The 23,823-nt window shown below is 42.9% G+C and overlaps 1 protein-coding gene across 2 annotated transcripts in view; it reads left to right on the plus strand.

The window, feature by feature from the left end:
• The window catches only part of sp4 (sp4 transcription factor), a 68,929-nt gene that overhangs the window by 20,777 nt on the left and 24,329 nt on the right, over nucleotides 1-23,823 (plus strand). For both annotated transcript variants that reach the window (XM_078238570.1, XM_078238578.1), the window contains exon 4: nucleotides 23,543-23,780. In XM_078238570.1, the coding sequence (XP_078094696.1) occupies nucleotides 23,543-23,780 (238 nt within the window). The remainder of the gene's footprint in view (nucleotides 1-23,542; nucleotides 23,781-23,823) is intronic.

Below are 23,823 nucleotides of genomic sequence, written 5' to 3' on the forward strand. Positions count from 1 at the left end.
ACAGTGAGACTCCAATATAAAATCTGGGATTAGATAAATTGATTGAAGGGGTGGAAGCAACAGGTAATTGAGGGGGAGGGGAACTGCTGAGTGCAATATGCAAGGAATTGCCATTGAAATTCCTCCTGTTTCTGAGCAAGTTTATGACACATTCAGAAGCTCAATGCAAGGAGCCAGTGGCAAATGTTGCTGATTTGGCAAACCGTCATTGTACAGGGGACAGAGAGAGAAAATTGAATGATAGTACAACATAACACGGATCACCAATTGTATTGCTCAACAGGGACAAGTTGACTTGAATGTTGCAATGTTCATGACAACTGGAAAAAGCTAAAAGCGATTCGGAGGAGTCATTGATGTCTTTTAGGGAAGGAAATCTGCTGTTCTTACCTGGTCTGGCTGACATGTAACTTCAGAGCCACAGCAATGTGATTGACTCTCAATTGCCCTTGGGCAACTAGGGATGGACAATAAATGCTGACCAGCCAGCAACGCCCATGTCCCACGAATGAATTTTTTAAAAAAAGGAAAGTGTTGAACTTTGAAGCTCCCTTGAAGTACAGCCATATTTCTCCCTTGTATGAGAAGTCACATTCTGAAGAATGGCTTTCAACTTTAGGACAAAAAGAGCACCCATGTTTACCTGTGCACCACATCTCTCAAGAGTGCCTTAAAGCAATTCTCAAACATTGAATTATTTTGAATTCTGATAATTATGAAAATGGTGATTGTGGCTATTTTGCATAGAGAAGACAGCAATGAATTTGTTAGACTTTGTATTTTCAAAAGAAATTTAAAACTGGAGAATAATGATTTTGAAATCCTCATTTTTAAAAAAGGAATGGTTAGCAGTTTTGAGATTTTTTGGGCTGTTTATTACACCTTTGTCAAGCAATCTCAGCACATGGCATCTGTAGAGGACTCTAGTGAAGTGGAGGCAAATTTTTCACTTTGCAGAACTGTGACTATGTACAGGAATTCATCAGCGTTTATCTCCGCTTACAATTAGTTTCAGCATCACATGGCTGGAAAGGAGGAAAGTCAGCTAGGATTCTCACTAATGTGCTTTCATGGTAAGTGCATGGGTATATGGCTGTCATTTGCCCACAATGCCTACCACAGTTGAATTGTTTGCCGATATTCAGTATCTACAAAGGAAGAATGATAATTTGAGCAAAGTATTGGTCCATAACTTGCTGCCAGAATAATGGTGAAGCTAATAGTGCTCCCTATTATTTATCTGTAACAAGTTTAGGCAAGGGCAGAACCATAGTTAAATGTGGAAATCCAAAAAATTGCTGCCTGCAATGTGCCACGCCACCAACAGTTTTGCATCTCTATTCTGCCTCACCATTGAAATATAATGAATAATGTGACGTTGTTGTACTTGTTTGGGAGAAGCGCACTAAACTTGCCACAATGTTAAGTTTTACCTATTTAACCTACCCCTCCTTACCTGACCAGTGTGGTAATTTGTCAAAGGCTTTCTGAAAGTTCATGGGCAATACATCCAGTATATTTTGCACATCCATTCTACTAATCAACATTTCAAAGAGCTTGAATGGGTTTGTTGAGCATAATTGTTTTCTAAAAATCCACTTTAGCTTATTAATCTAGACATTTAGTAATTTCATCTTTATAAGACTCCAACTTTTCCTGACTATCGAAACTAACTGACCTGTACTTAGAGTTAGCTAGTGATATAGCCTCGCTAAAGTGAGCAATTTTTACTTTCTTAAAATACTTTTCCACAATCAAATCAAGTCCAATTCACAATCTCAACAAGTTGAGACATTCCCGATCCAAGCTGACCAGACAGAGTATGCAACCCCTGTCTTGGGCCTGATCTACATGAGCCAAGCTGATTGGAGTAGGCACAGGTCGTCTTCCTCCAAGGCTTGATCTCATTTGCATCTTAGCCAAAAGGCCGAGATGCCACTTTTAAAAATTGCTTCATGCGAAAATGAAGCTTAAATGTAACCTAATGACCTCAACCGAGTGCAGCATCCGCATAACTACACTTGATCTTAGCCAAAAGGCCGAGAATCTAATGAACAGATTGACCAATTGAACCTGTTTTCTGTGTACATCAATCTTCTCTGCTGCATGTGATCCCACTTTCACCATTGTTGGCAATCTGCTTTTCTTGCCTATTCTGTCCATCTTCTATAAACTATAACCAGCTATGTTTATTTTCTATTTTTGTCCAGCAGTAGATGTGGAAAATCTGATTAGCTTTTTCCTTCCCCCAATTACTTTCTCCTCCACCTCTCTGGGTGATTAGATGTTGAAAAAATGTTCCTCTCTAGGGTACATTGAAAGATTATAATCATTGTGCTGAGTTCTCGAGCACCTGTGCAAAAATCTATTATGTTCAATTGTAGATGTTTAGCAGGAAGGTTGAAGGAGGCAGGGATTGAGAATAAATGGAGGCGGGAAAGGATAGATAGCAACCTATACAAATACAAGGGCTGCTGTTTACTTTTCTAGTTTTTTTTTAAAGTCTTCATGACATCTCAAAGTGCTTCAAAGTCAAGAAATTTCTTTAGGAAGGATTCACTATTTTTATGTAAGCAAACATAGCATCCAATTTGTAAGCTACGAGTCCCAGAAACATCAATGAGTTAAGTGTTCAATTTGTTTTGATAATGTTGACTGAGTAATAAAATGGTGGCCAGGACATTTGAGAGAACAGCTTTTCTATCCAATCATATCCAGAGCATCACCTGCAACAGCTTCTCTTAATAGCTCCTGTGCCAATATCACTGGTGTTCGCCAAGGATTTATCCATCGCTCCTCCTATTTCTCATCAAGATGTTGCTCCTCAGTGACATCACCTGAAAATGCACACTGACAGCACTAAACTTTATCTCACCACTACTTCTGACCCTTCTGCTATCCCCGATTTGTCATGCTGCTTGTCCATCATTCAGTATTGGGTAAGTGGAAATTTCCTCTTGCTGAATGTTGGGAAGTCTGAAGTTATTGCGTGTGATCTCTGCCACAAGCACTGTGTGCCCTAGCCACTGGCTCCATCTCTTTCCCTGACAACGGACTAAGGCTGAATTGGACTGTTGGCAAATGTTATGTTGTGTTTGACCCAGAGATGAACTCCAACCGCACATATATCACCATCACTAAGATCACCTGAATCCATGTACATAACACCTTCTCAACTCTATCCCTGCAGCAAAAACATCTGTGGACTCTCCCTTCAATGCAACAAATTTGCATTCTTGACTTGCATTTAAAGATACTTTTCCTTTTTAAAGAGAACGCATTAACCATTGGACCACTGTCCTACACAATCTATCTGTATCCTTGAGGTCATCCAAAACTCTGCTACGTGTGTCCCAATTCATTTCAACACTTGTTCACCCAATATCACTGTGTGTGTTTACCTACATTAGCTCCTAGTTTTAAAATTCTTACAGGAGTAGATCATTTAGACATGTCAGACCTGCTCTGCCATTCAATTTGAACATGGCTGATCATCTGCCTCAATGCCACTTGCCTGCACTATCTTCATACCTCTTCAGAAATCTATAGATTTCTGTCTTGAACATGCACAGTACTTGACCTTCCAAGTCCTCGGGGTAGAGAATTCCAAAGATTCACCACCCTGAGTGAAGAAATTCCCCCTCAACTTAGCCTTAAATGGCTTATCCCTTTATTCTGAGATTAAGTCCCCTGGTTTTAGACTCACCAGTAAGAAGTTTAACAACACCAGGTTAAAGTCCAACAGGTTTATTTGGTAGCAAAAGCCACACAAGCTTTCGGAGCTCCAAGCCCCTTCTTCAGGTGAGTGGGAATTCTGTTCACAAACGATTTAGACTCACTAGTTAGGGGAAAAAATCTACATCCAGCCTGTCAGAATTTTGTACATTTCAGTGAGGTCACCCCTCATTCTTGGGAATACAGATTGAGTTTTCTCCATCTCTCCTCAAGACAGTCCTGCCATTCCAGGGATTAATCTGGTGAACCTCGTTTGCACACTCTATGGCAAGTACATTCTTGGATAAGGGGATCAAGATGTGCGTAATACTCCAGGTGATGTCTCACCTTTGCTCTATACAATTGCAAAAAGACATGCCTACTCCTGTACTCCGATTCCTTTGCAATGAAGACCAACGCACCATTACTTGCCCATATGCGTGCTAATTTTTAGTGCCTCATGAACAAGCAGCCAGGTCCCCTTGGACATCAACACTTCCCAACCTCTCTCCATTTAAGGAAATATTTTGCGCTTTTTTTGTACCAATGACTTCACATTTATTCACATTATATATTCTATTTATTATTCACATATATTCTAGCTCAGTCACCCCTTGTCCAGCTCCTTGCATTCCCACCCAGTTTGGTGTCATCAGCGAATTTGCAAATATTACCTTTGGGCCCTAAATAAATCCAAATCATTTATATAGATTGTAAATAGTCGTGTATCTAGCACTGATTTTTTGTGTTACCCCACCAATAATAGGCTACCATCCTGAGAACGATCTGTTTATTCTTACTCTCTGATTTTTCTCTCAACCAATTCTCAATCCATACTAGTATATTTTCCCCAATCTTATGTGCTCTAATTTTATTTACTAATTTCCTGTTGGGGCATTATCAAAAGACTTCTGAAAATCCAAATATACTGCATTCACTGGTTCTCCACCCATGCTACAAGTAACGTTCTCAAAAAAGCTCCCAAAAATTTGTCAAACATGATTTCCCTTTCATAAAAGTGGGCAGAGTCAACATGGATTTATCATTTTCTAAATATGCAGTTATCACATCCTTAATAATGTAACATTTTCCTTATTACTGACATCTAAAGTTTATTTATTAGTCACTAGGCTTACATTAACACTGCAATGAAGTTACTGTGAAAATCCCCTAGTCACCACACTATAGCACCTGTTCAGGTACACTGAGGGAGAATTTAGCATGACCAATGCACCTAATCTACACATTTTTCAGAATGTGGGCGGATACCGGAGCACCCGGAGGAAACCCACGGAGACATGGGGAAAACGTGCAAACTCCATACAGACAGTGATCCAAGCCGGGAATCGAACCTGGGTCCCTAGCACTGAGGCAGCAGTGCTAACCACTGTGCCACCGTGCTGCTCATCTATCTAACAGGTCTATGGTACTCCATCCTCTCTCAAATAGTGAAATTACATTTGCTACTTTCCAATCTGTAGGAACCATTCGAGAATCTAAAGAGTTTAGAAAGATAACTAGCAATGCATCCACTATCTCTCTAACCGCCTCCTTCAACACACTGGACCAGATAAGCTTCAGCCTTCAATCCAGTTAACTTCAAGTATCACCTCATTACTAATACTAGTTTCTCCAGTTCCTTAATTTCACCAGTCCCTTTGTAACCTTGATGTGAAAATGCCGGCATTGGACTGTGGTAGGCACAGTAAGAAGTCTCCCAACACCAGGTTAAAATCCAACAGGTTTATTTAGTAGCACAAGCTTTCTGAGCGCAGCTCCTTCATCAGGTGAGTGAAGAGTTGGGTTCACAAACGGGGCATATATAGACACAAACTCAATTTACAAGATAATGGTTGGAATGCGAGTCTTAACAGGTAATCAAGTCTTTACAGGTGTAGACAGTGCTAGTGGCGAGAGGGTTAAGCACAGGTTAAAGAGATGTAAATTGTCTCCAGCCAGGACAGTTAGTGAGATTTTGCAAGTCCAGGCAAGTTGTGGGGGTTGCAGATAGTGTGACACGATCCCAAGATCCCGGTTGAGGCCGTCCTCATGTACGGAACTTGGCTATCAGTTTTTGCTCGGCGATTCTGCATTGTTGTGTATCGTGAAGGCCGCCTTGGAGAACGCATACACGAAGATCAGAGGCTGAATGCCCTTGACTGCTGAAATGTTCCTCGACAGGAAGGGAACACTCCTGTCTGGTGATTGTCAAGTGGCGTCCATTCATCCGTTGTCATAGTGTCTGCATGGCCTCGCCAATGTACCATGCCTTGGGGACATCCTTTCCTGCCGCGTATCAGGTAGACAATGTTGGCTGAATCGCAAGAGTACATACTGTGAACCTGGTGGATGGTGTTCTCACGTGAGGTGATGGCATCCGTGTCGATGATCCGGCATGTTTTGCAGAGATTGTTGTGGCAGGGTTGTGTGGTGTCATGGTCACTGTTCTGCTGAAGGCTGGGTAGTTTGCTGTGGACAATAGTCTGAGGTTGCACAGTTGTTTGAAGGCAATTAGTGGGGTTGTGGGGATGGCCTTGGCAAGATGTTGAAGGCTCTGGAAAAGATGTCGCAGCTTTTCCGCTCCGGGGAAGTACTGGACGACGAAGGGTACTCTGTTTGTCTTCTGAGGAGGTTGGTGCGGTTTTTCGCTGTGGTGCGAAAAGAGTAGGAGGAGGCCATTTGGCCCATCGAGTCTGCACTGACTCTGACAGGGCATCTTACCTGGGCCTGCCCCTCCTTCCCTATCCCTGTAACCCTGCCCCATTTACCCTGCTGATCCCCCTTAATGTACACATCTTTGGACATTTGGGAGCAACTTGGCTTGGCCAATCCATCTAACCTGCATATCTTTGGACTGAGGGGAAGCCGGAGTACCCAGAGATAACCCTGCAGACACTGGGAGAACTTGCAAACTCAACACACTCACCCAAGGCCGGAATTGAACGCAGGTTCCTGGAGCTGTGAGGCAGCAATGCGAACAACTGAACCACTCTAATGAGTCAACATTTGTCTTAGATAATCTTTTCATTTTCACAGACCTCAAATGGCTTTTACAATCATCTTTTATGTCACTCGCCAATTGCTGTTTGCATTTATATTTTCTCTTTCCTGAATCCGTTTCTTTGCTCTGTCTTCAAACTTATCACTTTTTCTGACATCCTCCTCGCCTCTTGCTTTGATCTAGTGCAGTCTTTAACTTTCCATTAACCATGGTGGATTTATCTTTCCCTTTGGGTATTTGTGCCTTAGAGGAATATATATCTGTTGTACTCCATGTAGTGCTTCTTTTAAATATTAGCTATTGCCTGGCTACCATCAAACATTCAGTGTATCTTCTCAATCTACCTTACCACTTGTACCTTTTTATAGCTTCCATTCTTCAAATTTAAGACCCTAGTTTCAGGATGAATTCAAACTTGATGCAAAATTCTATCATTTTTACAGGCAGGAAAGAGGTTAATTTAAACGGCCCTGATTTTTCTCTCTCCATTTGTCCATAAAAATATATTTTTTGATTTGCTTCCCCTTTTATAAACGGTGGCATATTTCCCAACCCCTCACTTTTGGTGTGATCCAAATTCACTTAACCCCACAACGCACACATGATAGAGTAAACTCAAAAGGGTTAGTTTATTTGTACACACACATGTGGGAGAGGTGTTGCCACATAGCCCCCTAGGCACTCGTATAGTATAAGAGGGATAGAGAAAGAAAGATTTATATGGCAAAGGCCACAGAAAATAATTATAGTTTTATGTGAGTTTACAGTCCAGTTTCACAGTCCAAAGAGTTATCCCTTCACAGATGTTTACAGAATTAAAACTGATGCTGTATAATTTGCTTTTTCAGTGGACCTCCACAATTAGACACGCAGAAATGAATCAGTCTTGCTAATTATAGTACAGGAGTGCCAATGGAAATATTGTAGAAGGGGTCGGGTATTCAATCGGGGCAGAACTCCTTTTCTATGTTGCTGCTCACAAATGGTAAAATGGCAGACAGCTTTACTACCCCACAAGGCAATATTACTGGATACACAAGCTCGAAGATTCCATGTCACGTGACTCCCTCCTCTTCAGTGTCTTTGACAAAAGATGCATCTCCTCTGTCTGGGTCCACGAGGTGGTTAAATGTTCCACCCATTAAGACTTGAAAGAGCGGTTGCAGGGCCTATTGTCCTAGCAGATGGATAGGCTCCAATTGGATAGGCCTGGCTTATGAATTGCAAGTTGGCCTTTGTATAGTTCTCTTTTGAATTTGGTCACTGCAGCTCACGCGGATAACCAGGCACAGGTTCCTTTTGTTCAGCTTCAGACAGGTGTAACTTCAGCCATTTTAAAAGAAGTCCACTTTTAAAATTTCAAAATTAGACATCAGAACATTTTATAAAAATATACATTAAGGTATTTGTCCCCAACAATATTATGGTCACTATTTCCCAAAGGCTCCTTTTCATAGAAAGGTTATTCATTTGCCCTTTCACATTGCACAGCACAAAATCAAAATTAGCTCAATCCCTAGTTGACTCCTACATGTACTGCTCCAGAAACCCATCTTGTACGTGTTCCAGGAGTTCCTCCTCCACAACATTAGTGTTGAATTCATTAATCCAGTCTGTGTAAATTGAAGTCATCTATTATTACTGCATTACCCATGTTTGTTACATGCATCTCTATAATTTCCTGATTTGTACTGTACCCAGCAAAAGCACTACAGTTTGGTCTATAAATAATTCCGTTTTGTGCCCCTTGCTGTTTCTTGGTTCCACCCATCTTGAGATTCTGCATCTTGATCCTTTGATCTAAGATCCTCTCTTAATAATGTACTGTTCTCATCCCTTAAGACTGCAACCCTACCTCCTTTTCCTTTATTTTTGTCTATCCCTCCTAAATACCAAATTCCCTTAGATATTCTGTTCCCAATTTTGGCCGCCCTGTAGCTACATCTGTGTAATGGCAATTAAATCATAACCTGCCCATTGACCTCTTTGTGCTTTCAAATAATCAATCTTTTTGCAAATGCTATGTGCATTTAAGAATGCCTTTACTTCTGTTTTTTTACGTTATTCTCTATTTTGATCCCATTTGATGCTTGCCTAGGCTTCATATGTCTTCTATTTTGCTTCTCTCACAGTTTAATACACTTGGGTTCCCATCCCCCTGGTAAACTAATTTAAACCCTTCCCAGCAGCACCAGCAAATCTCCCTGCGAGGATGTTAGTCCCAGTCCTGCTAAGATGCAACCTGTCCATCTTGTCCAGATCACACCTAGTCCCAATGCCTCAACACACTCATGTCCTTCCTCCTATACCAGTTCTCCAGCCACAGGTTCAGTCAAGCAATTCTCCTACTCTTGAGAGATCTTGGGGTTCATATCCATAGATCTCTGAAGGTTGCCACTCAAGTGGATAGAGCCGTGAAGAAGGCCTATAGTGTGTTGGCGTTCATTAACAGGGGGTTGGAGTTTAAGAGCCGTGGGGTTATGCTGCAACTGTACAGGACCTTGGTGAGACCACATTTGGAATATTGTGTGCAGTTCTGGTCACCTCACTACAAGAAGGATGTGGAGGCACTGGAAAGAGTGCAAAGGAGATTTACCAGGATGCTGCCTGGTTTGGAGGGTAGGTCTTATGAGGAAAGGTTGAGGGAACTTGGGCTTTTCTCTTTGGAGCGGAGGAGGTTGAGAGGAGACTTGATAGAGGTTTATAAGATGATGAGGGGGATAGATAGAGTGAACGTTCAAAGACTATTTCCTCGGGTGAATGGAGTGGTAACTAGGGGGCATAACTATAGGGTTCATGGTGGGAGATATAGGAAGGATGTCCGAGGTAGGTTTTTTACTCAGTGGTTGGGGTGTGGAATGGACTGCCTGCAGGGATAGTGGAGTCAGAAACTTTAGGATCATTTAAGAAGCTATTGGATAGGCACATGGAGTACTTCGGGATGATAGGGAGGAAATAGCTTGATCTGGGTTTCAGACAAAGCTTGGCACAACATCGTGGGCCGAAGGGCCTGTTCTATGCTGTAATGTTCTATGTACTCTCATTTGCTCTCATGGGGCTGGGAGTAATCCTGAGATTACTGCTCTTAAAGTCCTGCTTTTTAATTCCCTTCCCAGCTCCCTGAAATCTACTCATTCCCCTTCCTACCTAAGCCATTGGTACCAACGTGGACCACAACCTCTGGCTGTTCACCCTCCCCCAGAAGAATGTCATGCAGCCTCTTTGTGGCATCCTTGACCGAGGCACCATGGAGGCAGTCCTGCAGTCGCGTCTAGGGTGACAGAAATGCCTGTCTGTTCTTCCAGCTTATTTATTTGGCCCCTTGGCCAAATAAATAAGCCCCTTGGTGCCGTACATTTAGATGTAACTGCCCTTCACAGTATCCAAAGCAGGAAACCGATTAGCAGGCAGATCGTCATGAGTCTGGCGCTACCTGCCTGGTTCTCCTGGACTGCCTAGTGGTCACCCATCCCCCTTTTGCCTTCAAGCTCCCAGCATGGCATGTGGTGTGGCCACCTCTGAACATGCTATCCATGTAACTCTCCACCTTGTGGAAGTGCTACAGTGACTCTATCCGTCACTTGAGCTCCACCTATAGCTCAGTTTCTGCAGCTGGTGACACCTTTGAGCATATGGTTGTTCAGGTCCATGACTTCCCACATATTACAGGATGTGCATCCTATGTGATCAAGCTGCCTCCATGACTTAAATAATTCACTTGCATTAACATTATTTATTTGGCCTTCATAAATCTTGCAACTATTGATAAACCTTACTGGTACTGATGGGTGGCACAGTGGTTAGCACTGTGCCTCATGCTCCAGGGACCTGGGTTCGCTTCACGGCTTGGGTCACTGTCTGTGGGGAGTTTGCACGTTCTCTCCATGTCTACATCAGTCTCCTCCTGATGCTCCGAGTTTCTTCCCACAGTCCAAAGATGTGCGGCTAGGTGCATTGGCCATGCTAAATTGCCCCTTAGTGTTCTGGGATGCGTAGATTAGTGGGATTAGCGAGGTAAATATGCGGTTACGGGGATAGGGCCTGGGTGGGATTGTTGTCAGCACAGGCTCGATGAGCCGAATGGCCTCTTGCTGCATTGTAGGGTTTCTGAGAAATCCAAATAATACTTAACACGCTTATTAAAGTAAACCATAGTTAAATTGCCTCATCCCCCTGTACACCAAATTCATGACTCATTTGGTCTTCTGTGGGAGTTTGCAATGGGCAAGCTAGAGACTGCACCCAACCAACCTGTGCTTGCAAAACTCAAAACATAATGTCCAACATTAGATGTAATTCTGTAATTGGACAACATTGGCTACATAATCCTCTGTTAAGAATTTCACTGACAACCAATTTGAGATGATCACTTGGGCTCAGTGTGGCACATTTGCGTTTACTTGAAGCTTCATGTATTAATACACAAGGCCTTGCTTTTTGCACACAGAATGAACACGTACATGCATTGCACCTGTTCCAGCTAAACAAAATAAGTGACAGCCGTTCATTGACTCATTTCCCAGGGCAATATTTTGACCAATTGGGATCAAACTGCCTTTTATGTAAATTTTAATCAATGCTTGGCAATTATCTGTTGGTCACCATCAACTAGTACACCCACTATGGCAATGCCTCTATCAGAGTTCACTACCAATCAATCAGTATTCTCTTCTCATACAGTACAAGTTGTTTTCTCCTTACACTGGTAATCTTGCAAGATGTCCTGTGAGTGCAAGATGAAAAGCTTCAACAGCAAGTTGTTGTTGAGTGAATCTGATTTATTTGTACTTTATGCCATATAGCTTTGGTAGCATTGCCACTGAGTTTAGCTAACTAGGACGCACCTATGACAGTTGAAAATTGAACAAGCGTTTTCGAAAGATAATCTTGCCTTCTCTTATGATATAGTTCACATTGAAGTAAACTTGGGTTTGCATACGTCCCATAGTTAGTAATAACTGCAGTCGCCAGCTAACCAGTGGTGTTGGGAGTGGATATTCAATCCAGTAGCAGTTACTCTGTCTTAAAGGGTCTTGAGCTTCTCAATGTAGTACTAAACAGGTGAGTGGTGATTATTATTCTTGGGCCATTTCACAGTGCAACTCAGGTTTCCCACTGGTATCAGTGTTAAATGCTGAATTGATGAGTAACACTTTCCTGTCACTTCAAACTTTGGAGCCTGCTTAACCCCATGCCTAAACTTCTTTTCAGCACCATCTACCACTGGGTTTCTAAATGTAAAGGAAATTCCTGTTGCGGCCAAACTAAATCTGATGGCTGTGGCTCAGTATTTTTACCATTTTGATATTTAATCTGTAAATTTTTGGTTTAATTTATTCTAGAATTTAAAAAAATTAGTCTCTCAAATTTCAGAAATGTTCCTTTCCTCTCCGAACAATCCATGTTTTCTCCACCTAGGGTTTGATTCTATTCAGCTTCTTTTCTTTTAGCTTCATTTTTATCACCCCTTTTTGCTCCGACCTATTCCAGTGTTGATAAAGACTGATAAGTTTTTGAGACTCTTCAAAGGCTTTCGGACATCTTGGTGCCAACCCCCACCAATTATCCTGCTGCATATGAACTCCAAACTTTACCAAAGGAATATAGATAAGATGACTGATAAGAGGCTGCCCTATACTGCTGTGTATTTCACCACAGTGAAACTGGATAACACCCACATTTTCTATTTTGGTAAAATTTGCAGAAAACAAACTAAATAAAGTTTGAGTTGTGCAGTACTCAGTTAAACCAGGTGACAGCAAATCTCTGTTCTTGAAATGAACATCTGAAAGATGAGTGTCAAAGCCACATATTGAAGTTTCAATGGTATAAATGTAAAATGAAGTGTCCTCTTATTCAGTAATGGCTGATCATGCTTGACATGGCTACATTTATACATGCATGGTGGATTGGCCATGCTAAATTGCTAGGGTAAATTCATGGGGTTATTGGGATGGGGCCTGGGTGGGATTGTGGTCAGTGCTGACTCGATGGGCCAAATGGCCTCCTGCATTGTAGGATTCTACGATTTTAAGTACTTTGAAATGCAGTCACTGTTATAATGTAGGAGGAAGTTATTTGTGTGCTGCCAGCTCCTACAAACAGCAATGTGATAATGACCAGATAATCTGTCTAAACTGAGGGATAAATATTGGCCAGGACACCAGGTATGACTCCTCTGGCTCTTTTTTCAAAATATCCCAGGGGATATCTCATCCACTGGGAGGGCAGAGGGTACCTTGGTTTAATGTTTTACCCAGAAGATGGCACCTCTTAGCAATGCAGCACTCACTCTACATACTGGAATGTCAACCTAGATCAATATGCTCAAGTCCTATAGAACAGTACAGCACAGTACAGGCCCTTCGGCCCTCGATGTTGTGCCAAGCTTTGTCCGAAACCAAGATCAAGCTATCCCACTCCCTATCATTCTGGTGTGCTCCATGTGCCTATCCAATAACCGCTTGAAAGTTCCTAAAGTGTCCGACTCCACTATCACAGCAGGCAGTCCATTCCACACCCCAACCACTCTGAGTAAAGAACCTTCCTCGGACATCCTTCCTGTATCTCCCACCATGAACCTTTATAGTTATGCCCCCTAGTAACAGCTACATCCACCCGAGGAAATAGTCTCTGAATGTCCACTCTATCTATCCTCCTCATCATCTTATAAACCTCTATTAAGTCACCTCTCAACCTCCTCGGCTCTAAAGAGAAAAGCCCCAGCTCCCTCAACCGTTCCTCATAAGACCTACCTTCCAAACCAGGCAGCATCCTGGTAAATCTCCTTTGCACTCTCTCCAAAGCTTCACATCCTTCTAGTGAGGTGGCCAGAACCATAATATTCCAAATGTGGTCTCACCAAGGTCCTGTACAGTTGCAGCATAACCCCACGGCTCTTAAAACTCAAACCCCCTGTTAATAAACGCTAACACACTATAGGCCGCCTTCACGGCTCTATCCACCTGAGTGGCAACTTTCAGAGATCTGTGGATATGAACCCCAACATCTCTCTGTTCCTCCACATTCCTCAGAACCCTGCCGTTGACCCTGTAATCCGCATTCAAATTTGTCGTACCAAAATTAATCACCTCGCACTTATCAGGGTTAAACTCCATCTGCCATTTTTCGGCCCAGCTCTGCATCCTATCAATTTCTCTTTGCAGCCTACAACAGCCCTCCACCTCATCCCCCTACTCCACCAATCTTGGTGTCATCAGCAAATTTACTGATCCACCCTTCAGCCCCCTCCTCCAAGTCATTGATAAAAATCATAAAGAGCAGAGGACTCAGCACTGATCCCTGTGGTACACCACTGGTAACTGGTGTCCAGTCTGAACATTTTCCATCCACCACCATCCTCTGTCTTCTATGAGATAGCCAGTTACTTATCCAATCGGCCAAATTTTCCTCTATCCCACACCTCCTTACTTACTTAATGAGCTGACCATGGGGGACCTTATCAAACACCTTACTACAATCCATGTATATGGCATCAACTGCTCTACCTTCATCTACACACTTAGTTATCTCCTCAAAGTATTCAATCAAATTTGTGAGGCAAGACTTACCCTTCACGAATCCATGTTGACTATCCCGGATTAAGCTGCATCTTTCCAAATGGTCATAAATCCTATCCCTCAGGACCTTTTCCATTAACTTACCGACCACCGAAGTAAGACTAACCGGCCTATAATTACCAGGATCATTTCTATTTCCTTTCTTGAACAGAGGAACAACATTCGCCACTCTCCAGTCCTCTGGCACTATCCCCGTGATGTGGAGATGCCGGCGTTGGACTGGGGTAAGCACAGTAAGAAGTCTCACAACACCAGGTTAAAGTCCAACAGGTTTATTTGGTAGCAAATACCATAAGCTTTCGGAGCACTGCTCCTTCGTCAGATGGAGTGGATATCTGCTCTCAAACAGTGCACAGACACAGAAATCAAGTTACAGAATACTAATTAGAATGCGAATCTCTATAGCCAGCCAGGTCTTAAAGGTACAGACAATGTGGGTGGAGGGAGCATTCAACACAGGTTAAAGAGATGTGTATTGTCTCCAGACAGAACAGCTAGTGAAATTCTGCAAGATCAGGGGGAAAGCTGTGGGGGTTACTGATAATTTGACATAAATCCAATATCCCGGTTTAGGCCGTCCTCATGTGTGCGGAACTTGGCTATCAGTTTCTGCTCAGCGACTCTGCTGTGTCGTGAAGGCCACCTTGGAGAACACTTACCTGAAGATCCAAGGCTGAATGCCCGTGACTGCTGAAGTGCTCCCCCACATTTCAGCAGTCACGGGCATTCAGCCTTGGATCTTCAGGTAAGTGTTCTCCAAGGCGGCCTTCACGACACACGACAGCGCAGAGTCGCTGAGCAGAAACTGATAGCCAAGTTCCGCACACATGAGGACGGCCTAAACCGGGATGTTGGATTTATGTCACATTATCAGTAACCCCCACAGCTTTCCCCCTGATCTTGCAGAATTTCACTAGCTGTTCTGTCTGGAGACAATACACATCTCTTTAACCTGTGTTGAATGCTCCCTCCACCCACATTGTCTGTACCTTTAAGACCTGGCTGGCTGTAGAGATTCGCATTCTAATTAGTATTCTGTAACTTGATTTCTGTGTCTGTGCACTGTTTGAGAGCAGATATCCACTCCATCTGACGAAGGAGCAGTGCTCCGAAAGCTTATGGTATTTGCTACCAAATAAACCTGTTGGACTTTAACCTGGTGTTGTGAGACTTCTTACTGTACTATCCCCGTGGACAGTGAGGACCCAAAGATCAAAGCCAAAGGCTCTGCAATCTCATCCCTTACCTCCCAAAGAATCCTAGGATATATCTCGTCTGGCCCAGGGGACTTATCGACCCTCAGGTTTTTCAAAATTGCTAATACATCTTCCCTCAGAACATCTACCTTTTGTACAGTGCGTGCAGGAAGGTTTCCTGACACAATATGTGGATAGGCCGACAAGAGGTGGGGCCACATTGGATTTGGTACTGGGTAATGAACCGGGCCAAGTGTTAGATTTGGTTGTGGGAGAGCACTTTGGAGATAGTGACCACAATTCGGTGTCTTTCACCTAGCTCCCTAAATTCCTGTTTTAAATCCCTGTCCCTTCTCTATGTCGTTGGTACTGATGTGTACCACGACTTGTGACTGTTCACCCTCCCCCTTAAGGACCCTGAAAACACAGTCCGAGATGTCACGGACCCAGGCACCCGGGAGGCAACATACCATCCGTGAGTCTCTTTCGCTGCCACAGAACCTCCTATCTATCCCTCTAACGAGTCCCCAATAACTATTGCTCTCCTGCTCTCCCCCTTTCCCTTCTGAGCCACAGTCCTGCAGAACTTTTTATTTTAAATTTTAGAAATGTTTATTGTGTGGGTGTCATTGGTTCATCGGGCATGTTTTATAAGTGACTTTTTAGTTAATAACTTGAAGTGCGACATGTGCAGGATGATTTGAGGCATGTTTTCTCAACACTCTGACCTCCTGTAAATTGTTGTGATTCTCTTGAGGTCAGAGAAATTTTCTAGATTTTCTTTCTCTTGGCTCAGAGTTTTTGGAATTCTGTTTTTGCCCCTCCCAAAAGATCACATGACTGACTGAAAGGATACACTGGGGCCCTGATTTTACTGGCACGGCAAGGCTTCAGGGCAGGCAAGGCTTACAGAGCGGCATTGCCCGTTGGCCTTGGGCGAGATCTTACAAGCCTCTTTTGAAAGTCTTAATTGAATCTGCCTCCACCACGCTCTCAAGCATTGCATTCCAGATCCTAACTACATGCTGCTTCAGTCAAGTTTCTTCTAATGTCGGCATTGGTTCTTTCGCCAGCCACCTTAAATAAGTGTCCGTTTGTCTCTGCTCTTCTGCCATTGGGAACTTTTCCCCTATCTACCTAGTTGTGATTTTGAGCATCTCTATACAATTTCCCCTTAATATTGTTTTCTGCAAGGACTACATGCCAGCCCCTCCAATCGATCCACATAGCTGAAGCTTCTCATTCTTATGAATCTTTTCTGCATCCTCTCTAAAGCCTTCCCATCCTGCTCATGATACTGCAGTTGAGGCTGACCCAGATTCATTTTGATAAAGGTTCATCATAACTTCCTTGCTTTTGTACGTTCTTTAAATCACTTTTGCACCCTGCCTTGCCACTTTCATTAATTGATGTCCAAGCAGTCCATGGCAGCAAGACCTGGACGATATCCAGGCATGGGCTGACAAGCAGCTAGCAACATTTGTGCCACACAAGGACCATCTCCAACAAGAGAGGACATAACCATTGCCCTTGACATACAATTAAGAACAGAAGAACTAGGAGCAGGAGTAGGCCGTCTGGCCCCTCGAGCCTGCTCTGCCATTCAATAAGATCATGGCTGATCTTTTTGTGGACTCAGCTCCACTTATCCACCCGCTCACCATAACCTTTAATTCCTTTACTGTTCAAATATTTATCTATCCTTGCCTTAAAAACATTCAATGAGGTAGCCTCAACTGCTTCACTGGGCAGGGAATTCCACAGATTCACAACTCTTTGTTGTTGTTCCTCAACTCAGTCCTAAATCTGCTTCCACTTATTTTGAGGCTATGCCCCCTAGTTCTAGTTTCACCTGCCAGTGGAAACAACTTCCCTGCTTCCATCTTATCTATTCCCTTCATAGACTTGTATGTTTCTATAAGATCTCCCCTCATTCTTGTGAATTCCAATGAGTATAGCCCCAATCTACTCGGTCTCTCTTCATAAGCCTCAACTCCGGAATCAACCTAGTGAATCTCCTCTGCACCCCCTCCAGTGCCAGTATATCCTTTCTCAAGTAAGGAGACCAAAACTGTACACACTACTCCAGGTGTGGCCTTACCAGCACCTTATACAGCTGCAACATAATCTCGCTGTTTTTAAACTCCATCCCTCTAGCAATGAAGGACAAAATTCCATTTGCCGCCTTAATTACCGGCTGCATCTGCAAACCAACTCCTTGAGATTCCTGCACAAGGACACCCAGGTCCCTCTGCACAGCAGCATGTTGCAATTTTTTACCATTTAAATAATAGTCCATTTTGCTGTTATTCCTACCAAAATGGATGACCTCACATTTACCAACATTGTACTCCATCTGCCAGACCCTCGCCCACTCACTTAGATTATTTATATCCCTCTGCACACTTTGCTCTTCCACCCATCTTAGTGTCATCTGCGAATTTTGACACACTACACTTAGTCCCCAACTCCAAATCATCTATGTAAATCGTAAACAATTGCGGTCCCAACACTGATCCCTGAGGCACACCATTAGTCACTGATCGCCAACCAGAAAAACACCTATTTACCCCCCACTCTTTGCTTTCTGTTAGTTAACCAATCCTCTATCCATGCTAATACATTACCCGCAACACTGCACCTTTATCTTATGTAGCAGTCTTTGGTGCGGCACCTTGTCAAATGCCTTCTGGAAATTCAGATACACCACATCCACAGGTTCCCCATTGTCCACTGCACACTTAATGTTCTCAAAGAATTCCACCAAATTAGTCAAACATGACCTGCCCTTCATGAACTCATGCTGCACCTTACCAATGGGACAATTTATATCCAGATGTCTCGCTATTTCTTCCTTGATAGATTCAAGCATTTTCCCTACTACAGAAGTTAAGCTAACCGGCCTATGGTTGCCTGTCTTTTGTCTACCTCCTTTTTTAAACAGTGGCGTCACATTTGCTGTTTTCCAATCTGCGGGAACCACCCCAGAGCAACGAAATTTGGTAAATTACCACTAGTGCATTTGCTATTTCTCCCGCCATCTCTTTTAGTACCCTGGGATGCATTCCATCAGGACCAGGAGGCTTGTCTACCTTTAGTCCCATTAACTTGCCCAACACTACCTCTTTCGTGATAATAGTTTCTAGGTTCTCACCTGCCATCGCCTTCCTGTCATCAATCTTTGGCATGTTATTTGTGTCTTCCACTGTGAAGACCGACACAAAATACTTGTTCAATGCCTCAGCCATTTTCTCATTTCCAGTTATTACATCCCCGTTCTCGTCCTCTAAAGAATGAATGTTTACTTTCGCCACTCTTTTTTGTTTTATATATTTGTAGAAACTTTTGCTATCTGTTTTTATATTCTGAGCTAGTTTACTCTCATAATCCATCTTACTTTTCTTTATAGCTGCTTTTGTGGCTTTCTGCTGACGTTTAAAGATTTCCCAATCCTCTAGGTTCCCACTAATCTTTGCCACTTTGTATGCATTTTCTTTCAATTTAATACCCTCCTTTATTTCCTTAGATATCTTTGGCTGATTATCTCTTTTTCTACAGTCCTTCCTTATCACTGGTATATACTTTTGCTGAGCACTGAAAGACCACTTTGAAAATCCTCAATTGTCCCACCATAAAGTTTTTGCTCCCTGTCTACCTTGGCCAACTCCTCCCTCATCCCTTCATACTCTCCTTTGTTTAAGCACAAGACACTGTTATTGGATTTTACCTTCTCACGCTCCATCTGTATTTTAAATTCAACCAATCTGTGATCGCTTCTTCAAGAGGATCCCTAACTGCAAGATCATTAATTATTCCCCCCTCATTACACAGGATCACAGAACAATGGCATTACCATTGTTGAATTCCCCACTATCAACATCCTGGGGTTACCATTGACCAACCAAGTGAATTGGACTAGTCATATAAATACTGTGGCTCCTAGAGTAGGTCAAAGGATAGAAATCCTGTGGTGGGTAACTCACCACCTGACTCCCCAAAGCATGTCCACCATCTACAAGACACAAGTCAGAAATGTAATGGAATACTCTCCACTTGCCTGGATGAGTGCGGTTCCAACAAAGCTCAAGAAGCTCAACACCATCTAGGACAAAACAACCTGCTTGATTGCTAACCCTTCCACAAACATTCAATCCCTCCAACACTGACGAACAGTAGCAGCCACGTACCATCTGCAAGATGTACTGCAGGAACTCACCAAGGTTCCTTAGGCAGCACCTTCTAAACCCATGACCTCTACCATGTAGAACGGTGGTTCCCAAAGGGTGCGGCGCGCCACACTGGTGCGGCGAGAGAGGATGGCAAGTGTGGCGGGAAGATTCAAGGACAATCAAAGAAACATTTAAACATGGTTTAAACAAGCATTGTTTTATACTTTCTGGATGTCCCATGATCATATTATAAAGTAGTTGTGTTCTATGTTATGAATCAAGCACTGCTAGGGGTTGTTTTTTTGTTTTTGAATGTATTAATAAAAAATTTGGTGTGGCGCGAGCAAATTTTTATGCTGAAAGTGCGGCCCAGTGAAAAAAGTTTGGGAACCACTGATCTAGAAGGACAAGGGCAGCAGATTCCTGGGAACACCACCTGGATGTTCCCCTCCTAGCCAGTCACCATTCTGATTTGGAAATGTATCACTGTGTCTTCCCTGACACTGGGTCAAAATCCTGGAATTTACTGCCTGACAGCACTATGGGTATACTACATTTCAAGGACTGCAATGTTCAGGAAGACAATTCACCACCACCTTCTCAAGGGCAACTAGGGATGGACAATGAATGTTGGTCTAGCTAGCGACGGCGACATCCTATGAATGAATTTTAAATATATAGCCCCAGCTCCCTCTGCTCCTGCATCCCCTTGAGAATTATGTCTGAGTTTATATTGCCTTCCCTTGTTGTTATCAAAACACATCACTTCATACTTCTCTGCGTTGAATTTTATCTGCTGCCTCCCGTCTGTCTATATCCTCTTCCGCCTCTTCCCACAACACTTCAAAGCTTTGTGTCATCTGCAAATGTTGAAATTGTATTCCCTATACTAAAGGAAATAAGCAAAGAGAGGGCATGAATAAAATGAATCCAGTTCAATAAAAAGAACTACAAGGTAATCACTGCTTTACCTAGAAAGACTGTTTGGGATCTTGGGTGGTGAACAGAGATACGCCGGCTGCCGAGAAACCATCCCTCATTCAGCTAGAACCTCCTCCAGAACCAGCCAAAAACCCAAACCGCAAAAAGCTCTACAAACGCCAGAGAATGAAGCTGCGCCGATAGACTGAGGCCCAGTGTGGGTTCAACTAACTTACTGGCAAAGTTCCCACCCCAGCCTTGCCCAGTCTGTCAGTGCAACTGCCCCGGGAAAAGAAACACCAGTAACTCCCTGAATGTGCCTCTCCCAGACCAGCTGCCTGTACCCGGTGGAGGACGGGACCTGCCTGTGGGAATGGAAGTTTTGATAAATTATTTTATAATATCTGTTTATTGAGACAATGTTTATGCTCCAATAAAATAGTTTCCTCCAAAGAAACAGTAGATAAAAAGGCAGGTGTTACAGCTCCTGCATTTGCAAGGGAAAGTGTTGTGGAAAAGGGACAGGTTGTTCAGGGTGATTGAGGAGTGGGTCAGGGTATCATAGTGGGGATGGCAGGATATAAAAGATCTTCCCTTTTACCTACTCTACTCTCATCGTCCAAGTTCCCAAACACTTGTTCCAGGTAAGCAGAGATTTTCCTGTCCTATCAATCTAGTTTACTGTATTTGCTGCTCATAATGTGGCCTTCTCTACATTGGGGAGACTAAAAGCAGATTGGGTGAGCATTCTGCAGGACACCTCTAGTTAGTCCTCAAACAATGACCCCGAGCTTCCACAGGCCTATCATTTTAATTCTCCACCTTGCTCTCATGCTGACATCTGTTTTCAGCCGACTTCACTGTTCCAGTGCCTGTGAGCTTGAACAGCATCTCATCTTTCAGTTAGGCACTTTACAGCCTTCCTGAGTTCAGCAATTTGTTTCCTTTTTGTTCTGCTTGTTTCAGTTTTAAGTCAGTAGCACATCTGTTCTGGGCACATCTTTTGTTTCTCTGTTTCGTTTCTTGCTCCATCACCATTCTCTTTGGCCCTGGCTCATTTGTCATTCTATCTCTCCTGTCTTTCCAGCCTATCACAGACCTTCCTCTGTCCTTGCCTCACCCACCTGCTCAAAACCTATTACATTTCTAACTTTTCCCATCTCTGAAAGGTCACAACCTGAAACATTAACTCTGTTTCTCTCTCCACAGATGCTGCCAGACTTGCTGAGTTTTCCCCCAGCATTTTCTGTTTTTATTGCATGTTTATATCAGGCTGCATTTTCATTGTTCCAGTGTTAAACTAAACTGGACCAGAATTTGCTGCCAAATTAATGGCAAGGTTAATGCTGCTTGCCGTTTATTACTGTGCTAATCTTCCAGCAACCCATGGTGAGGAAGAGATACCATGTGAATTGCTAATCACAAGTTGGGCGTTTTGCACTTTGTTAACCTTGTGAAAACAATAGTTGTCATTAATCTTCATATGAGTTACATGAAGTTGCTGCATTTGCACTCTAATTGCCCATTAAATTTGCTACAGGATGGTATGACTGGTACTTAATAACGTACGTCCCTTTTTTAAAAAAAAAGGCTAATCAACCACTCCAGAGAGGAAACAACTGTGGGGATGCATTCCTACGCTGTTTCTTTTTCCACCTTTCCTGTTGCTTTCTAAATCATTAAAACCCATTGATTGAGGAAGAAATTATTGATTCTTTTATTCACCAAGATCCCAGATGCCCTGCGTCCGCCTAAAAGGGCAAAATATTTTCAAGCTGAAGGGTGAGGTCTAACTGGGCATGCTCCAACAATTTATTTTTTGCCAATTGTCATTTTAAACCAAAAATGAGTTGGTTGCATTCTGAAAAATGTTTGAAGAGTTTAGTTATTTTGTTGTCTTAACTTATCCAACTACGCCTCCTTAACCAATGGATATATGGTGGTGTTTTAAAAGTCTAAGCATAAATCATAGATGCAGAAGAGGTCATTCACCCCACCAAGTCTGCTCTGGCAGACTATTTTATCCAGCGCATGCGCCCCCCCCCCCCCCCCCCCCCCAATGGCTAAGCCCCCTACTCTACACATCTGGGGCCACTTAGGGGGCAATTTAGCATGGCCAAAGCACCTAACCCCCACAGCTTTGGACGTTGGGAGGAAACCAGAGCACCCAGAGGAAATACAAATATATGTAAATATAGAAATGGGGAAGTAATACTTCAATTGTACAGACTCTTGGTTAAATCTCTTCTGAAGGACTTTTGTTCGGTTTTGGCTTCTACACCACAAGAAAGATGTATTGGCCTTGGAGGTGGTATGGTATAGATGCACCAGAATGATACTGGGGGCTTAGGGTGTTACATTGTGGGGATAAGTTTAAAAAAGATTAGCTTGCATTCCCTTGAGTTTATCAGGTCTTTAAAATAATTCAGTAGGTGAGAGATATGTAAACCCTTTATTTAGGAAGGGAATCCAGGACAAGAAAAATTTTGCAATTGGATCTAAGTTATTGAGAACTGAAATCTGGAAGTATTTACTCACACACAGGATGATTTAAAAACTTGGACCCATTTCCTCAAAAGGCTTTGATTGCCGAGTGAATTGAAATGGTCAATGCTGAGATTCTTAGATTTTTGTTCAGGTAAGAGTATCGAGGGATTTGAAGTAAAGCTAAACATTTGGAGTTGAGGTACTAATTGACCATGTCCTAAAGCTGGCTCGAGGGGCTGAATGGCCTCCTTTTGGTCCTGTTTAGGTTCCATCACTGAAATTTGTACATAACTTTAATATGGTAGTTAATCAATGATGTTGGTATATCTAAGAATATGGGCAATTGTTCAATTCAAAAAGGATTTACCAGTAGAAAGTTTTAAACATTAGAATAGCATTGAATAGATGCTTTAACCACTTGTGTACTGGTCAGACATGAAAACAAATTGCTTTACATGTAATACTGTCCCACAGGTCAACACCAGTCCCAGGATGGTGGAGATACAAAATGGCATCTGAAAGTACAGCCTGCAACTGTAACTCCAGTTACAGTAGCTGTTGGCAGCATTGCCAACGCTGCACTGGGCACTGTTAGCCCTAATAGCATCACCCAAGTACAGCTCCAAACAGCAAGCGAGCAGGATGTTCAGCCTGGGAAAAGGTTGAGAAGAGTTGCCTGCTCATGCCCTAACTGCAGAGATGGAGAAGGGAGGTGAGTACTGAGAGTAACATTTTACTTGATGTTTTTACTTCTA

Source organism: Mustelus asterias, chromosome 2 (genome assembly GCF_964213995.1).
Source record: "Mustelus asterias chromosome 2, sMusAst1.hap1.1, whole genome shotgun sequence".
Taxonomy (NCBI): domain Eukaryota; kingdom Metazoa; phylum Chordata; class Chondrichthyes; order Carcharhiniformes; family Triakidae; genus Mustelus; species Mustelus asterias.